We start from the raw sequence: 17,318 nt of genomic DNA on the forward strand, positions 1-17,318 counted from the left end.
AGGCACCTGTTTCTTCTGGACTGGGAAACACAGTGTAGAGGAGTCTCCCTGAAAGTTGGATCAGAGGTACAGGTGGCTTTCTGGGCGCAAGCTGTTCCTTAGCAGCCGGGGCGCCCCCTCTGCCGCACCTCTGCAGAAGAGCCATATGTAGGAGCTGGAGTGCCACTGCGCATCCCTGGTGCAGGCCGGAAGGGATGGCCCTTCCCCACCCACTAGTCCTGGCTGCCTGGTCGGATGCAGGATGCGGAGGTCAGGACGCTCCCGAGGAGCAGAGGGCATCATTGTTAGAATCGACCGCTCCATGCGCTGCGAGGCACAGAGGCTTTTAAACAATAGCGTCTTCAGCATCAGCCTTCACACGCTGTGAGACTCATGCAGACCTCGCTGCAAACCTCACAAGATTTTGCCTTTGACGATGCTACAGACCCGAATCTCAAACATATCACCTGAGGATTAGGCATTAAAGGCTGAATGTGGTGCAGTGAACAGAACTCTGGATTGCGGCTGGGCGGGCACCCTGCCCTGCCCTGCCCTGCCCAGTCATTAGGCTCATGGGGAGGTTCTGCGAAGGATCCTCCGACTCCCCCTCACCACTTGTGAAGGGGGGGCTGTCCCACAGGGGGCACCCCAGAAGGTGGAGCTGGGACCCAAGGCCCTCCAGCGTGCCAGAACAGCTGCCCTGAGGGGCTGGCCTTTGCGCCCCTCCCCAGGTGGAATGGCAAGGGGTGTCCCACCCCAAAGGTGCAGCTCTCGATAAGTGACAGCTTTCGATAAGTTATTCTGGTGCCTGAGGCAGAAAATCTCACCTGGACTTTTCCTGGGGGAGACAAATGAGTGTAAGGATCAATGGTGCATGCAGCACCCCAAAACCCTCTGCCGGAGGTCACTCCACCCACGCTGGTGCGGCTGGCCATTCTGCTTCCAGCACTGTCGGAGGATTTGGGAATCCCAGGAAGACAGCCAGGTGCACGGGCTTTGTGCTCACAGGACTTCTCTGGGCAAGCTGTGGGAACTCGTTGACTCCTGTCCCAAGCAAGGGAAAAAGGCAGCCCATTAAAGGAGCACGGCAAGCCGCTTTCTCTTTTCCACGTGGGCTGGGCCGGCCTGCCCAGTTTCAGTCCTGCGCCCCTTGCCCCACACAGCCCCCTCCTGCTGGGCTGCCCAGCTCTCCCTCAAATGGGTCCTCGGGAGAATCGCTCCCCCTCCAGGCACAGGAGTGGCCTTGCACTTTGGAGATGGTGGGAGACTCATTCTGCTGAGAGGACAGACAGGAGAGACAGGCCGACTTTTTCTGGTGTCTGAACAAAAAGCCCTATTTTAATCTTGTGCTTGAGACAGAAAAGTGGCCCAGTGAAACAAAATACCACAGAGTGAAGCCACACAGAAGGCGAAGGCTATATATAGTATTTCAGGGTAGCTTCTCACAGGACAGCCTGGTAGGAGGATTAATGCAGCGTTCATTGATCCACAGCGGCTCAAGTGCATTAACCATGTATGTTTGGGGTGCAGCCATCTTCCCTGAGCTCTTATGCCAGCCGTGCAGGCCTCAAAAAGCGATTTCCTCTTAGATTGTCTCCAGCGAAAGGGGCTCAGCAGAATGCCACAGCAGGGCTGCCATGCCCCGCCCAAGCCCCCCTCCTGGCTTTCCCTCCGCAGCCACCCTGCACCCTCCAGAGATCCCACGGCCACCTCCACCATAGCAGCCTCCTTCAAGACAGCCCTCTAGGCCTGCTTGGGGGTGAGGGGTGGGCCGCTGAAGGGTGTCCCATTTGGTCTGCCCCCCCCCCCCCCCATGGACACGGGCTGTGTCCGTTCTCGGCATTCCCTTCCCAGTGCTTATGGCCTGCAAGGACACACACCCTCCACCCCTCATGCAGTGCTGGACACCCATCACATGGAAGTTTGGGCCTGCCCCCACTCTGGCCAGTGGCCCAGCAGGGAGACAGGAGGCCCTGCTTTCATGACAGCCCCCAGAGCACATTCCCCAAGGTGTCCCAAATTCCAGGCAGCGATGCTGCTCTGTCAGGACTGCCCTCCATGGCACCTCACCGCGTTTCTGTGAATTGGCAGGCAAAGCGCCAGAGAACCAGTGCTGCGAGCCTGCTTGCCCTGGAATGCTGGGGAATTCTCTGGGTAGCGGAGTAGAGCTGGTGGCTGATGCCAGGGAAGCCCTCCTGGGCTGGGGAGAAAGGCAGGGGAGGCTCTTCAGCATCATCAGCAGGGGGCCAGCCCAGCCCAAGTCAGCCAGCCTGCCCCCCCCCCCCCCCCCGTGCACCTGGGCAAGAGGGGACTGGGAGCCTGGGGCGAGGGGCCGACTGGGACAGCGGCTCACATGCAGGGCCCTTTGGAGAAGCTCTGCAGGTGCCCGTGGCAGGAGCCCTTCCTGGCCTCTCCGATGCAGGCCTGGCGCAGTGGCGGCCACAAGGCCTTGGCAAGGTGCTGCTGGGGGAGGGAGTCCTGGGCAGCCAGGCCAGCGCCAGTACCAGGCAAAGGGCGCCCTCAGGTTGCTCCACTACGCCTGCAGCCCAGCCAGGTTGGGAAGCAGCCTGGGGAGAGGTGAGGGCAGGTGGCCGGCCGGCCCTGTACCCAGCTGCTCGCCAGGAGCCCTGCTCACCCGCTGGGCGGGGGGAGGCTTGTGGCCCGGGCTCAGCGGCTCTGGCGGGAGCAGGAGCCCTTCCTCAGCAGGCTCCTGCTCCCGCCCCTCACGGCCCCCCCGTTTGCCCCTGGTCAATAGGAGAGCCCGCCCCCTTCACCGGGGAAGAATGGGGCAGGGCGCACGGGGATGCCAGCCCCGGTCCGGGTTTCTGGCAGGGGGCTTGGGAAGCCGAGCGCCTCACTGGGGCGCAGCCCTCCCAGGGCCCCCTCCCCTTTCTGCAAGCAGCGGGCGGGGGTGGGGGGCGACGCTACCGCTGAAGGAGCGCAAGAACCGAAGCAGGGCGCCGGGTGAGCTCTGCGGGAGCAGCGGCGGACCGCAGCCGAGGAAAGCGCGCCCAGCCGCGCACCGCCACCCGGGGCACGTGTCCGCGCTCCGGGACGGCGCTGCCCGCTCGGCGCCACGCGCGGGGCTCGCCGGCCCCAGCAGCCTTCCCGCCGCTGGACCGGCGGCCGGGCACGCGCGCTCCACGGCCCTGGGCGCGGCCTCCGCCCCGCCCCGCGCTCTCCCGGCCGGCCGTGACGTGCGGAGGGCAGGGCAGAGCGAGGCAGTGGCCAGGGGCGCGCCGAGGTGCGGCCGGACAAGCCCGGGGCAGCCGCGCCGCTCCTGCCCGCTCTCCTCAACCTGGCCCGGCGAGGGAGGCGCCGCCGGGGATGCGGCTGGGGCAGCGGCGCGGGGCTGGAACCGGCGCCCCGAACTTGGACGGCGCGCGCTGAGGAGGCCCGCGAAGCCCTTGTCCCCGGGCGTCCCGAGCCGCCCCTGCCCGCTTGGCCCGCCCGGAGCCGGCGCGAGAGAGCGCGGAGCGGCGCGCAGGCGGTGGCGCCTCCAACTCCTCCCTCGCCTCCCCCCGCTGGCCACTTTCGCGGCGGCGGCGGCTGCTTTCGGCGGCGGCCGCCAGAGCTAGCCGCGCTCCGTCGAGGTCGGGCGGGCCGGGAGCGCACGGAAGCGCGCGCCGGGGCGGGCAGCGCGGCGCCGGAGGACCCGGCTCGCAGTCCTCGTCGTCGGAGCGCTCCAGTCGCCGCCGGGGCCAGCGCGGAAGATGCTGCCGGGGCTGCCGGGGAGCCTCGCGCCTCCCCCGCGCAGGAGCTGAGGACCGCGGCGGCCGGCACGCCGCTTCTGGGGCGGCGCTGCTTGGGAGAGGCGCCCCTCGGCGCCGGGCTTGCGGCCGGGATCTGAGAGCCGCTGCGCGCGACTGGGCTCGCCTGCCATGATCGCGCCCGGCGCCTTCTGCCTCCTGGTCTCCTTGGGTGAGTGCAGGCGGCGGGCGCCCGGCGCCGCTTGCCCGGGCGCCCCGAGCGGCGGCGGGGAAAGGCGGCGGACGCGGTGCCGAGGAGCCGGGGGAGGGCCGGGAGCGCCGCGGCTGCGCCTGGGCGGCTCTCCTTGCGTGTCGGTGCGCGCGCGCGGGGCGGGCGGAGGGCAGGAGCCGCGCCGCGCCGCGCCGCGAAGTTGCCTGGCGCACGGAGCCTTCGTCGGGCGGCGGCGCCGCTGCCCGGCCGGGCGGGGAGGACAGCGGCGTCTTCGGGGACGTTGGCGCCGCCGGGCCCGCCCGCCTGCTTCTCCTGCCGGAGTCGCTACCTCCCAAGGTCAGGTCGCAGCGCCCCACTCCCCGGGGAGAGCGGCGCGGGGCGACGGCGCGGACCGCCTCCGTTGGAGCGGCTCTCCAACGGAGCGGCGGCAGCTCGGCGCTTCTTCGGCCTCGCTGGGGCAGCGGAGAGGATGGGGACCGCTCCCGCGGGGCGCCTGCCCGGCCGTGCGGGGTGACAGTCTCGGGGGCGCCCCCCACCTCGCCGAGCCGCGGGCGCCGCTGCTCCCGGCTCGCCGGCCGCTGGGGGCGTGGCAGCTCCCGGGGGCCGCCGAGCCCCGCGCGTGGCGGGAGGGCGCCCCCAGGGGCTCCTCACCGGCCCCTGGTCGGCCGCCCTGGCCGAGAACGGGTGAGACGGCCCTCGCCGCTCGGGGTTGCGTGAGTGGCCACGGGAGGCCCTGCAGAGGGGGCTGCCTTGATGCCTGGCAGCAGAGCGACGACGGGGGTGGGGGAGGGAGGCGGGGGCCAGGGGCCCCGTCTGCAGCTTGGCCGAGGAGGAGCAGGAGGAAGAGGCGGCCTTCCTCGCAGCTGCCGGGCACGGGGCCCCGGGACACCAGGGGAGGCTGGCGTGCGCACTCGTGCCTTGCTCCTCTGGGCTTGGCTTCGCGAGGCACGCGCCTGGCCGTGGAGGCGATGTGGGGCCAGGCTTTGCTGCGGCTCCCATTGGCCTCTTGTGCCAGGGCCACTCGTGGTTACTCGTCCCACCCCCACCCCCCACCCCCCTTTGCAGGCCTCCTGAACCTCTTAGTCGGCTTCTCCTACCACCCCTGCAACTTCTTTCTTGGATTTGGAGGCCGCTGGTGGGGCAGTCCTGGCCTGGGGGTTGTGTTGTCTGGCCCGCGTGAGCAAGAGCACAAGCACAGCAAGGCGGAAAGAGGGGTGGGCCTGTGCTGGGCCCCAGGTGGCCGCCCTGACCGGCCGGTGCCTGGGGCTGGTGGTGATCCTGTGGGTGGCTGGCCGGCTGGCCAAGCTTGAACTGGAGTCTGTGGCCCAGAGTGGGCTGGACTGGCTGCCTCCTTGCAATACTCTCCAATGTCCATCCTGGCTGAAAGGTCTCGCCATGTGCAGCGGAGCATTCAAACTGTGCTCCCTCCGGGGGTGGGCTGAGGAGCACCCAAGAGCTGCAGCTGTGCTGGCTCTACCCTGCAGAAGTTGCATGCAACTGGGAAATGTCCCCTGCATTACTGAAAGCCCGCCTGGACTGCAGACTTAAGCACGCCGTTCTTGCCACCTGCCATGACATGCCGGATTCTGAGCATGAAGGCCACTTGCTCAAGGACTGAGGGCTCCCCTGCCTGGTGCCCTCCTGGCATTCCCAGCCCCTGTCCCTGCCCGCTGTGGCTGTTGGAGTTGGCCCAAACAGCTCGAGCAACAGGCTGAGGACGGCTGGCCAGTGCGTGTTGCCGTCTGCGTTGTGACCAAAATCGGCGTTTCTTGAGGTCACCCTGCTGCCGCCTGTGGGTTTCCTGATGGGAAAGGTAATCTGGGGGGGGGGGGGGGGGGGCAAATCAATTCCAGATGCCGTGCTTGGAAGAGAGAGTGACATCCAGACCCATTTAATCACAGGTTCCCAGCTTGGCTGCTCAACTTTCAGCTGCATGTGCAGCTCTGATCACAGGAATTTGGGAGGTCTTTGGGATGACTTGGCTGTCCGGAGCACTTGAAAGGGAAATGCTCTTGAGCAAGGCTGCCCAGGGCTGTCCGGAGGGAGCAGCAGAGATGCAGGGAGGGAGCCACGCCCTGCTTTAAAATTGTGTACCTCAGTAGAGAAGGGAGGGGGGCCATGGCTGGATGAAGAGGACTCCTGGGTCTTTCCAGGACACCAGCTTTTATTTCGGAAGCAGAAGAATGTGGTTGACATCCTACTCTGCAGAGTGAAGAGGAATTTGCTCACAGTGCTGAGCTGCCTCCAGGCGAAGGAGATCTTGCACCTGAAGGCAGCAGGCATTGCCCAGCCGGTCCACCTTTTTTCTTAAAGGATTCTCTCTGGTATGGAAGAAGCAGCAAGATGCCTGGCAAAGCACAAGAAAGTTCCATGTCTTCTGGACTCATAAAATCCTTCGAGGTGATGGGAGTCTTACCTGGAGGTGCCTCTTGTGGTTCTCCGGGCCACCTCCTGTTGACCAGCAGGACTAGCCAAGTCTTTACTGCAGTGGCATTCAGGAGGCAGCGGCGGCTTTGCTCCAGGATCAGTGCCCCAGCAGGAGCTGCCTGTCGGTTAGCCGCCTCACGGGGCAGGAGCTGAGCTCGGCCGCCTCGAGCCCAGGCTGAGCAGCTGAGTGATGCACATGGTCTTCTCGCAATCTGCGGCTCTGCCACTTAGCAGTGGGGCCTCGGAGGCGCTTTGGGGCCTGCCAGCACTGGCTGTGCCTCTGCCCAGCGATCAGTGCCCACATCTCTGTGGACTCCCAAGCAGCCCCCTCAGAAGCAACGTGGTGCTTTAGGGGCTTGGTGAGGATGACGTGAGGGGGGATGTGAGGGTGCCGGATGCTTGGGTTGGCTGTTGCAGGGAAGAAAGGTCACTTTCTGGCCCTCTTCTTTCCAGTGCTCTTTCTGGCTTATGGTGCTCCTCTCCACTGCTGGAGCATAGTCTTCTCTTCTTATAATTTGGCAAGCAAGTGATCCCTCCTGCTGAAAAGCCCCCTCCTTGGGGAGCTCAGGAGCTGCTTGTGTCCTTTGCCCCAGCAGCTACTCCGTGATAGCATAATGTGAATCTGGCTGCTTCCACCTCCTGGAAAGGGCCTGAGGCACAGGTGGTCGTCACTGGGAGCAAGGGGGGCTGTGCATACAAGCAAAAACTGAGCTTATTGGAGGTCTCCAAGCTGCACCTTGAAACTCATACCCTTTTGTGTCTGTATCAGATTGTGAGCTTTGGTTTTTTTTCTTTGCACATGACAGGGTATGCATTTTTGTGCCTAGTTTTACAAATATACACACAATTGATTTCACCTTTGAAGTGAACACCATCTTCCCCTGTTAGTTAAAGCATGTATGTTTGCAGTTTTCAGATGCATGCCTTTTTCCCTGCGCGTTTCCCAAATGTTGATCAAAAATGAATGAAATCCCTCCTGCACTGGCTGCTGCATCAGGTGCTTGGCTCTGCTGCTCTGGGTGCCAGTGGTGAGACGGCGCTTCCGGCCACGTCCTCCGTTCTGATCGTGCCCCGCGCTGCAGGAAGGCACGTGCTTCCTTCCTTGCAGCTCCAGGGCAATTGTCTTGCCATTGTCTTGTCCTTCAGATTATTCATCCCTGGGCTTAAGGGTGGTGGCCCCCACTGTCAGCCACCTGGCTCCAGAGAAACATTGTGCCAGACAGCTGGGCCTTGGGGCACTTGACTTTTGGGCGGTCCCTGGAGCCTTCGGTGGGGAATGGAGGCAGATGCTGGCAGGGGCTCACCGGATGAGATTGGCGGGGCTGGGGATGGTGGCAGGCCAAGTGCCCTGTGGAACATGGGGGAGAAGATGCTTCGGGTCACCAGGCACTGAGGGGCCTCTGCCTCTCCAAGGGCAGAATTCCCACCTGCCTTTAGGGGGCGTTGCCTCCCTTCTGTCATGGGCAAGGGCCGGTCTGGCTGGCGGAGGAGGCAGCCGGGGGCCCTCCAGGTGAGCAGCGAGGCACAAGAGGCCGAACAGCAAATCTGCGTGTGCGGATTGCCAGGAACCCAGGCGGGCGGGGGGGCTGCCTCCTGCAGCTCCCCTCTCTCCCCGAATGGTCCTCCCAGCCAAGGAGGTGCCACATCCAACACAAGCAAAGCTTCTCTAAACCCAGGAGTTTGGTAATTGGGGGTGTGAGGGACGTTTGGCCCAGGGTTTTCCTTCCCACAGGGTGCTGCCTTTGGGCAACGCTGTCGAAAGGGAGGAGGGGCCGCATTGGCCCAGTTGGTGGTCCGCTGGGACAGAACTTGGCTCAGCGCTGGGCGAGCAAGCAGAGGGGTCCGGTCTGGGGGTGGTGGGCATGTGGGCAGTGGCGGAGGCCCGGCCCAGGCTCTCCACTGCCCCCTGGAGATACCTGTCTCTTCACCCCCTTCTGCCTTCTCTCCCGTCCAGGCAAGCTGCTCCTCACCTGGGCCGGCCCTCCGCCCCCCACGGCCCCGGACTCCCAGGGCTGGCAGGGCCCCGTGGACTGTGTCCGCGCCAACGAGCTGTGTGCTGCCGAGCCCGGCTGCAGCTCCCGCTACCGCACGCTGCGCCAGTGCGTGGCTGGCCGGGACCGCAGCGCCATGCTGGCCAGCCGGGAGTGCCAGGCGGCCTTGGAGGTGCTGCAGGGGAGCCCACTGCGTGGCTGCCACTGCAAGCGTGGCATGCGGAAGGAGCTGGGCTGCCTGCAGGTCTACTGGAGCATCCACCTCGGCCTGGCCGCAGGTAGGGCCCGCGGGGGCACTGGGGTGTCGGACGGCAAGCAAGGGGCAGGGGGGTGCTGCGGAGGGGGCAGAGGGGGAGGACGCGCCCCACACTGGCCAGGAGGCGCAGCAGTAGCAGTCACATGCAGCACGAGCGGAGGGAGGGAGCCGAAATGCGCTTCACCCATGAAGGATTCGACCAGCGGCAACGTCATTAGTGTCATTGCCCGACTCTCTTACTCGTCTCACTCCTAAAAACAGCTTACAATGGCTCACGACAAAGCTGTTCAAATGTACGAAATACCAATGGCGTGAACAGTCAGCACTTCCAGTGCCCAAGCACCGCAAATCCACAAGGACAGTGGGCCGGCTGTGGCCAGGCAGCGGATGCATGACCGAGCCCCCAGGTCCACAGGGGCCTGGGAGCAGAAGCCCTCGGCCTGGCACTGGGGCACTGCCCCTTCTCCCAGGATGCTCCTCGTGGCTGGCCCTTCGCTGCAGCCGAGGACCTGCTTCCTCGCCGGGCCTGTAAGCTGGGAGCACCCAAGGCCCCTGGCTCTCTTCGGCCTGCCGGGGACCGTCGAACAGAGCCCCCGCCCCGCAGCCTGGTGTGGCCTCAGGCAGGGGAGGAGCGGGGGCTGCAGGGCCTGGCGCATGCATGTGCTTGATGAGCAAGCCCAGTCTATCCCTATCCGCTGGCTGTTGATCCTGCCCGGCAAGCGGAAGCCTTCCTGGAAATGAAAAGCATTCGGAACTGTCCCCATGCACTGCTGCGGGGGCCTCGCTTGGCCCTCCCCCTGCCGCCCTTGCATGCTCGGGGGGACGCAACCTTTGGACCGAGAGGGGCTTGGGCAGGGTGGCCCCGGCCCCAAGGAGTCCCTCCAAGTCCGCCTTTGGATGGGGGCGTGAAAAAGCCCGGAGCTGGTGCTGCTGTGGCGTCCGCGCTGCCCTTCCGCAGGGCGCTCCCCTTCAAAGGTCCTCCAGAGGGACGCCTCTCCTGAGCTCAGACTCGCTGCGGCTCGGGGGTGCCATGGGCCTCGTGGGTGTGTGAGGCCCCTCACAGGCATCCCTCCTTGAACGCAGGACCACCCCGGGCGGTGGACCATTGGCCAGCCTTCCCGGAGTGGGTGTGGAAAGAGGTAGGGAGGGAGTCCGCAAGAGAGCAGTGTCTGAGGGGAGCCCGTCCCCACACGTGTGGGCCCACCGCCCTCCTGCGCACCCGCTTCTGCCTGGGGAGGACCAGCTGGAGGCGCTTGGCTGCTCTGTTACCTGTGAGGTGCTCAGTCCCTCCCTCCCTCTCTCTGTCTCTCTCGTCCTTCCTCTCCAGGGGAAGAGTTTTACGAAGCTTCGCCCTACGAGCCGGTCACCTCGCATCTCTCCGATATATTCAGGCTTGCTTCAATCGTCTCAGGTAATAAAGATGCAGCACCACAGGCCGCCTCCCGGCCGTCCTGATAACAGAGTGCTTCGTGAGGGTCTCCAAGGCGGTGCCCCCCCCCCCCATGGGGCCAGGCAGTCTGTGGGGACCTTCCTGGGCCCTGGACATTCTGCTCCTCTCCTGATTTTTACTTCTTCCTCGCATCTGAGGGGCCTGTGCATACTGGGCCGGGGGGAACATGGGGCAAAGCTGTGCCTTCGCTGCTTGGCTTCAAGCAACCCTTTGGGATGGAGCGTCGTCCCACTTGGGCCTTGGCTTTGGCCCGGGGCGAGCAGCTTTTCTTTCACTCTTACCAATCTGCCTACCAAGAAGTGAGCATCTTCTGATGTTTTACATTTTACAACACTCATTCACAAAGCATCAGTTCATGGTAGACCTGGAGGGGCCGGGAAGGGGCCAAGAACGTCGTCAAGCCCGACCTCAGAGAAGCATGAAGAGGAAAAGTGTTCTGCCAGGTGCATGGAGCACTGCTGTCCAGGCGAAGGCACCCATTTCCAGCGGCGAATCCTGCCCGTGGGCGGCCTCTTGCAGAAGCCCCCAGGCAGCACAAAACAGCCGAGATAATGAGGCAGCTAGAAGGGGGCTTTCCCCTGGTGCCGCCCCCACTTGGGAGCTCCCCTCTGCACATCGCCGCTCACGTCGCCGCAGAAGGTTCCTGGCACCCAAACACCCCGGATGAAGACTGAAGTGACTGGCCAGTCTCTGGGGGAAGGGGGCCTCCGACCCTTCAGGAATGGACGTCCAAGGAGCAGCACCTGGACGGGGGCCTGGTAGCCAGCCAGAGTCTTCCTGGACATCCAACAGCAAAGCTGCCCTCAGCAACGCCCCTGCCTGCAGCTCAGATGGCCCAAAATCCCTCCTTGGGCACAGTCTTGGTTCTTCAGGCTGGCGTCCAGGAGCCGCCGACAGGACAGAGCAGCCCAAGGGAGCAGGAGCTGTCCCACACCGGAAGGCTGACTTCCCTCTGGGCAGGTGAAGCGGAAGCAGATCGGCTGGATGCCCCCGCGACTTACAGGTGGGAGCTGCAGCAGCTGTTGTCCTTGCCTGGCATGACCTGCGCCACCTTGCGCTGCGAGGAGAAGAGAGCCACTCCCTGCCGGCCGGGCCAGGGATGCAGGCTGCTCCGCCGAGCCGCCTGGCGGAGGAGTCCTACACGCCTGGGTGAGGAGGACGTCTCCTTGCACGGGCCTCTTCACCTGGGACTTGGCCAGGGTCTGAGGGTCCAGATAATGACTCTGGGGAAACAGTCCAAGTGCCTCCCTGCCTGTGAGCATCTCTGCTTGGTTAAGGGGGGAAAGACCGAATCGCTTCGCAAGACTGGGCGTGTGAGGAATCCAGAAGACGAGAGGAGCCCAGAGGCTGGATCTGGCCACGGGTCGGTCTAGTGCAGCTGCCCGCCTGTAGGAACCCCGAGTGGGGGGCTTCGCCAGCCCCTTCCCGCTGCCCCGGCAGGGCCTGGTCACGCAGGCCGCGGCCCGCCTGGGAGCATCCCGAGGGGAGGGGCTCGCTGCGCAGCTCGGAGCTCTGCTTGCTTCTGCAGACGAAGGAGGTGCCCGCTTCATCCCTGGGGGTCACACAAAGCATTCTGACTCCGTTTCCTTCTGCATCACATTGAAGGCTCCTGGAAGTTGCTGGTGGAGGTCTTAATGCCCCCCCCCCCTTGCATCCTTGTGCTGCTGCTGCTATTTTTCGGCTGTGGCTTTTCTTGGAAAAGGTGGCCTCTCCTTTGTGCTGTTTTATCAGTGGTAGTTAGCGGCTTGTTTTAAAACTGCAGTGCTGTGGAATTTTTGGATCAGCCAGGGTATATTTAAAACAATGCATGAAAGAATAGAAAAACCAGGGCTTTTTTTGTCATAGAACGCAGCGGAACGGTGTTCCAGCACCCTTTTTCAATGGATTTTACGAAGTGATTTTGATTTTGGCGTAGCAGATCGGTAGCAAACATTAACATAGTGCCTGCAGGCTGCTAGTGTCTGTGATCTGCGATCTGACAGAGAGAGATAGCTGTTTGGGACACTGCTGGCTTGGGATTGGTGTGTGTGCTTTCCTGAGTTCTGGCACCTTTTTTTTTTTTTTACCAAAAAAAAAAAAAACACTGAGAAAAACATGTACATAGATGGATTGTGTCCTCCTCCTGCATTTTGTAAACAAGTCAGAGATGTTCTGAGAAAACGACATTTCCCCGAAACCCGGAGGACATGCAGCCAGCACCGGGTCTCAGGGTACAGAGGGCATTTCCCATGCTGCTGTGTCACTTGGGGGCAGGCTGGCCCTTGGACTGACCTTTCAGTGCATTTGCGGAGTGTGCTAGGGCACAGAAGGCCAGGCCGTGACTGTGCCGTCGCCCATGGATTGGATGGGCCATGGGCTGTGGCCAGGGCTGGGGAAGGGGGCCGGGCTGGCTGTGGGCTCTGGCTTGCCCTGAATGCTGGACCACGGAGCGGGATGCACTCATGCAGCCAGCTCCGTCTCTGAAGAATGCGCCATAGATCGAGCTGCCTTCAGGCAGAGGAATCTTTGGGTCCCTTCCATCTCCGTAATTGTATGGACAGGAAATCTGGCTTGACATTTTCAAGCAGATCTGCAAAACTCTTTTCCAAGAAATGTAGCGCTTAGATTCTAGTTGACAATAGTTTTCTTTTTCTGCTCTGAATTAAATCACCATCAATAAACTATTTAGTTGGTGGAAAATAGGAACTGTGCTGCATTTGGCATCAAGAAGCATTAGCTCTTGGATGTATTTATTCTGCATCTCGACACTGAAAATGTTTTCAGGATGTGTGGGGGGGGGTGGGAGGAAAGAAGAAGCTAAATGCTGAAGCGTGTCACTTTCCTAGTTCCACGGGTATGTAAAGCGATTACCCTCAGGTTGGATCCAAAGGCAGATGCGGAAAACATGTTATTTAAATTTCAAAAACTGCAGCTCCTTGCCCAACAGCTGTCAGACCGTCTAAGTCTCAGCACAAAGCAGGTTAGAGATGCTGCTTCGTCTCGCAAAGCTTTCCTTTCAGAAAGTCGCTGCCCTGTGGGATGCACCGGCCCCTTCTGGCCCCTGGACTCAAAGGCAGATCACCCAATTCCTGAGGGCTTCTTCCTGTGCTTCAGGACAGAATGGTCCAGCCACTGCTGCCTCCCTGCCAAATCTTCACACTGCTTTGTCCATCTTTCTTCTCACCACCAGCCCCAAAAGAGCCTTTCTGAAGAGGGACTGTTGGGCGGCATCTCCTGGTCAGCCCGCCGGAGCGTGCTGCCCCTGTGTGTTCCCGGCCGGATGAAGGCCGGCAGCTCCATTTTCTCATTCCTTCCATGTGCCACGAGATGGGCTGCCTTTGGGAAGAGCTCTTTGGGGTGCTTTGGTGCGCTGTTCCCCCAGGCACTGGGACACGGCGCTGCCCTGACTGTCCTTGCTAGCCTGCCTGGGCTACCAGCCAGCAGCACGGGGCCTATGTTGCGTGTTGGGTGTACCGGTTGGGCAGTCTGAACGCTGGCTGAACCTTTTGGCTGGCCTGGACAGAAGTTCTTCCGCTTCCCAAGGCACTCTGATTCGTTCCACGTAACGGACGTGATCTTGTGCGCGCCCCTTCGTGGCAAATCCCAGCCCAAGAAAAGAATGCTTGGATCAAACCTGCCCTGCCAGCGAGGACTTCCAGGCGAGGAAAGGAGGGTGCCGCAGGAACAACGCTTATTGTGCGGAGCATGTGGCGTGCTTTTAATTTGATGCTGTGCTCGCAGCTGGAACCAGGCCAGCTTTGTTCCTCGGGAAAGCTGCTGGAGGGAACGGCTGGACTTGGTGGGAACAGGAGCAGGGGTCCCCTGCATCGCCTGGGAGGGGCGGCTGTGCCAGCAATTCCGGCTTAGCCTCCTGGACTTGGAGCGAGGCAGTTCTTCCCCTCGGCTGTTTCCAGCCTGTGAGAAAGCCCCAGTGCCGCTTTTTGGATCCACCCATCAGGCACCTCGCCGGACATCCAGAGCAGGTCTGGGGCAGTTCCTTGGAGCAGCCGTTCGGTCACGGCACTCTGCCCATCTGGGTGCTCACAAGAGCCTTCATGTGTCTGCTTCTGTGCCGCTTCAAATGTCAAAGGTGCAGTGTGAATTGGCCTGAGCCAGGCTGCACCTGTGAAGGAGGGAGGGGCTGGGTGCGTTTGGCTAGCAGAGGCCACGCGGCCCCCTCTTTGTGCACCCAGAAGCTGCCCCGTGGTTGGAGGAGCAAACGGGCTCATGGTGCTGCAGAGCTCAAGTGGTGGGCTCCCATGCCGCAGGAAGCACTCGAACCGTGCCTGAGGAAGTGGTCGCAGGCCCCAGAAGGCAGTGGCCCCGTTGCGTGGGAGAGGAGCCAGCCAGCTCAAGGGGTGCTGCAGCTGGGCAGGGACCGGCTCCGAGGCCCGAGGCTGCCCCGGCACCTCGAATGCTGAGCTTCAGGACCCAGCAGGGGCTTGGAGTGCTGGAGGGAAGGCCGGGTGGCCAAGCCCCCTTCTCCGTGCAGACCGGGTGTCTTTTGGAGGAACTGTGAGGGGGCCCTGCAACCCCAGCGCTTCAGGCGGTGGTGCAGACAGCTGCGGGGGGGGGGGGCAGCTGCAGGGCCTGACCTGCCAGGCACGAGCGCAGGGCAAATGGGGCAGCGGGCAGCATGCCGCAGGGTCCGCACTTGGCTGCCTGCCCGGCTCTTGCACCCTTTACGCTCTTTCACTGTTGCAATAAGGGTTTCGGTATGCTTGCTGTCTTTTTGATGTAACCTGTCCCAAGTTCGTATGCGAATATGATGGCATGTACACATTCCAAATCAGTGGGGCACGCTGCCTGCCCTGGCGCTGACCCGCCGCCTCTCTCCCGGGCAGGAATGGACCCGGCCGCCAGCCCCAGGAGCAACCGCTGCCTCGACGCGGCCAAGGCCTGCAACCTGAACGACAACTGCAAGCGGCTGCGCTCAGCCTACATCTCCGTCTGCAACAAGGCGGTCTCCACCACGGAGCGCTGCAACCGCCGCAAGTGCCACAAGGCCCTGCGCCAGTTCTTCGACCGCGTGCCCAGCGAGTACACCTTCCGGCTGCTCTTCTGCTCCTGCAGGGACCAGGCCTGCGCCGAGCGCCGCCGGCAGACCATCGTCCCCGACTGCTCCTACGAGGACAAGGAGGCGCCCAACTGCCTGGACCTGTGGAACCAGTGCCGCTCGGACAACCTCTGCCGGTAAGGCCACGGCAGATGGGCGTGTGCCAGTAGGAGCAGCAGCCCTGGGTGGGGGCTGGGGGTCCGGAGAGGCCTGCATCTGGCCCTCGGCAGCAAGCTGGCTGCACGTGGGGCCCGCAGCCAGCTCTGGTCTCGCGCGATGCCACGGGCCGCAGCCGCTAGGGAGAGGAGGCAGGGCGTGGGTGTGGAGAGCTGTCGCTTCCCAGTGGGGGCCAGCAGACAGGGCTGGCGCAGCTGGTGGGAGGCGGCACCCCGTCCAGTCCCTCCTCGCCAGCTCCCGCAGCCACGGCTCTTGTTCGCCAGCTAAGGTGGGAGGGCTGGAGGAGCTGGAGGGGCGAGGAGGCCAGAGCCTTCCCGAGCAGAGCCACCCGCCCGGCCTGCTGGCAGGTGACGAGAGCCTCTGGCGCCTGCGAGCCGAGCCCAGCCTCTGCTTCCACCGAGAGAGCCCCTCTCCTCCTCGGCGGGCTGCTGGCATGCCCAGCGAGGCAAAGAGTGCCGGGCTTGTCTGGCAGGGCGGCCGGAGCCCTTGCAGCGGGTCAGTCAGGCCAGCCACGTGATGCGCGGTCATGGCTGGAACGCGTCGGAGGAGGTCAGCCGGGGCAGAGTCACAAGTGGTGTCACAAGGAGGCATCAAGTGGCTGTCCAGAGGGAAGCCTCGCTGGCGTGTGGCGTGTTGGCTGCATTCAGACTGCCCCGCCTGCCTGGCTGCCAGATCTCCCTGGGCCCTCTCCCCACTGTCTCGGCTGCGCCCATTCCAGGAGGCCAGCTGGCCCAGCGGGAGTGGAAGGCAGGGGTCCGGACAGCCCCGGCACTTGCCTGGGCTTTGGGTCAGGTGCTTGGACCTTCCTTCTGCCCAGCAAAAGCTGCCTGACTGAGGCCACCCACACAGGCTGGTGGTGTGCCTGGGCCATCCTCCCTGCATCCTGCGGGAGTCAGTGTGGGGGCCACAGGGACACTCCTGCTTCCCTTCCACGCACGTCTGAGTTGATCCCACTGGGGAACTGAGGGCGGCTTGCTCTGGCCAGGGAGTGGGACAGTTGGAGTGGGTGGCCGGTGACAGCAGTCCTCAGAAGGGCCTGAATTTGGCTATCTTCCCATGCCAAGGGCATGGTTGCTTTTGGAACATCCCACACTGGCTAGAGCGGCGCATACACTTCATGGCTTCCGTCCGGCCATCCTTCCGTGCACAGCCTTTGCCCACGGGGACAAGCCGTAAGCGCAACGTGGAGGTGCAGAGGCCCCTTGCTTGCCTTGTGCCCAAGAGCCCCAGGAGGGGACCCGGAAACGGTTCCAGCCAGGAGGGGCAAGAGCACGGTGCTGCTTGGCCTTCCTGAGGAGGGCAGGAGGAGCGTGCTGGAGGGATGACCCAGAATGGTGGGCAGGATTCCCAACCGGGAGCTGGAAAGGCCAAGTTCAACCCACTGGGGGTCAGTTTAAAAGCGAGGAGAACTGGGGAGGATTTTCACAAAGCGCTTTAAATCTTCGGTGAACACACTGTGGAAAAGGCAACACCCGAGCGGCATACGTGATTTTTCAGCAAGGTTCTTTCCACTTTAGCAGCATTTATACATGGCCCAGGGAGCAACAGAGAAGCTCATGTGCGCTTCTTCGTGTCACGTCTGACAATGTGCTTTCGCTTTCGGCGGCAGTTGCAGATACTTTGCTGTGGGTCCTTTGCTCTGCAGCAATTCAGGATGTGAGGCGAGTGGGCTGTGGCGCTGCCCCCCCCCCCCCCCCCCCCGCTGAACTGCTCCCTCCACGGATGCCCCACGTCTCCCGGCAGCCGCAGAGAGGTCTGACATACTCCGTGCATGGAGGCTCTGATTGCACTGGACAGGTTTTAGCTCCCAGGATGTAAAAGCTTTTGCAGAGCGTAACCTCGGCTGAGAGGAAAGAGAAGCCAAAGGAGAGAAAGAGCTGATTTCAGCAGCTGCAGTTTGCTCTATTTTTCATCTTGCATCAGCAAATCAGAGCCGCAAATAATCTGCTCTTCGCATGCTTCGCTGATGCTGGCTCGGAAAAATTTCCAATCTTCTCCCGTGCTGTACTGCACAAGTCTCCAGAGGCAGGGAGCAGCCTTCATGTCTCATCGGCATCTTTCTCCACTTGCAAATGGCACTTG

At 62.8% G+C, this 17,318-nt stretch overlaps 1 protein-coding gene across 1 annotated transcript in view; it reads left to right on the forward strand.

Annotated features, from left to right (window-relative positions):
- Positions 1–3,849: 3,849 nt before the first annotated feature.
- GFRA2 (GDNF family receptor alpha 2) overlaps positions 3,850–17,318 on the forward strand; it is a 34,566-nt gene continuing 21,097 nt past the window's right edge. The window contains exons 1-4 of the mRNA XM_044417493.1: positions 3,850–3,900; positions 8,282–8,596; positions 9,902–9,985; positions 14,848–15,196. Coding sequence (XP_044273428.1) covers positions 3,861–3,900; positions 8,282–8,596; positions 9,902–9,985; positions 14,848–15,196 — 788 coding nt within the window. The 5' untranslated portion in view covers positions 3,850–3,860. The remainder of the gene's footprint in view (positions 3,901–8,281; positions 8,597–9,901; positions 9,986–14,847; positions 15,197–17,318) is intronic.

The sequence above is a fragment of the Varanus komodoensis genome, unplaced genomic scaffold, assembly GCF_004798865.1.
Source record: "Varanus komodoensis strain SLA01 unplaced genomic scaffold, ASM479886v1 scaffold88, whole genome shotgun sequence".
Classification (NCBI taxonomy): domain Eukaryota; kingdom Metazoa; phylum Chordata; class Lepidosauria; order Squamata; family Varanidae; genus Varanus; species Varanus komodoensis.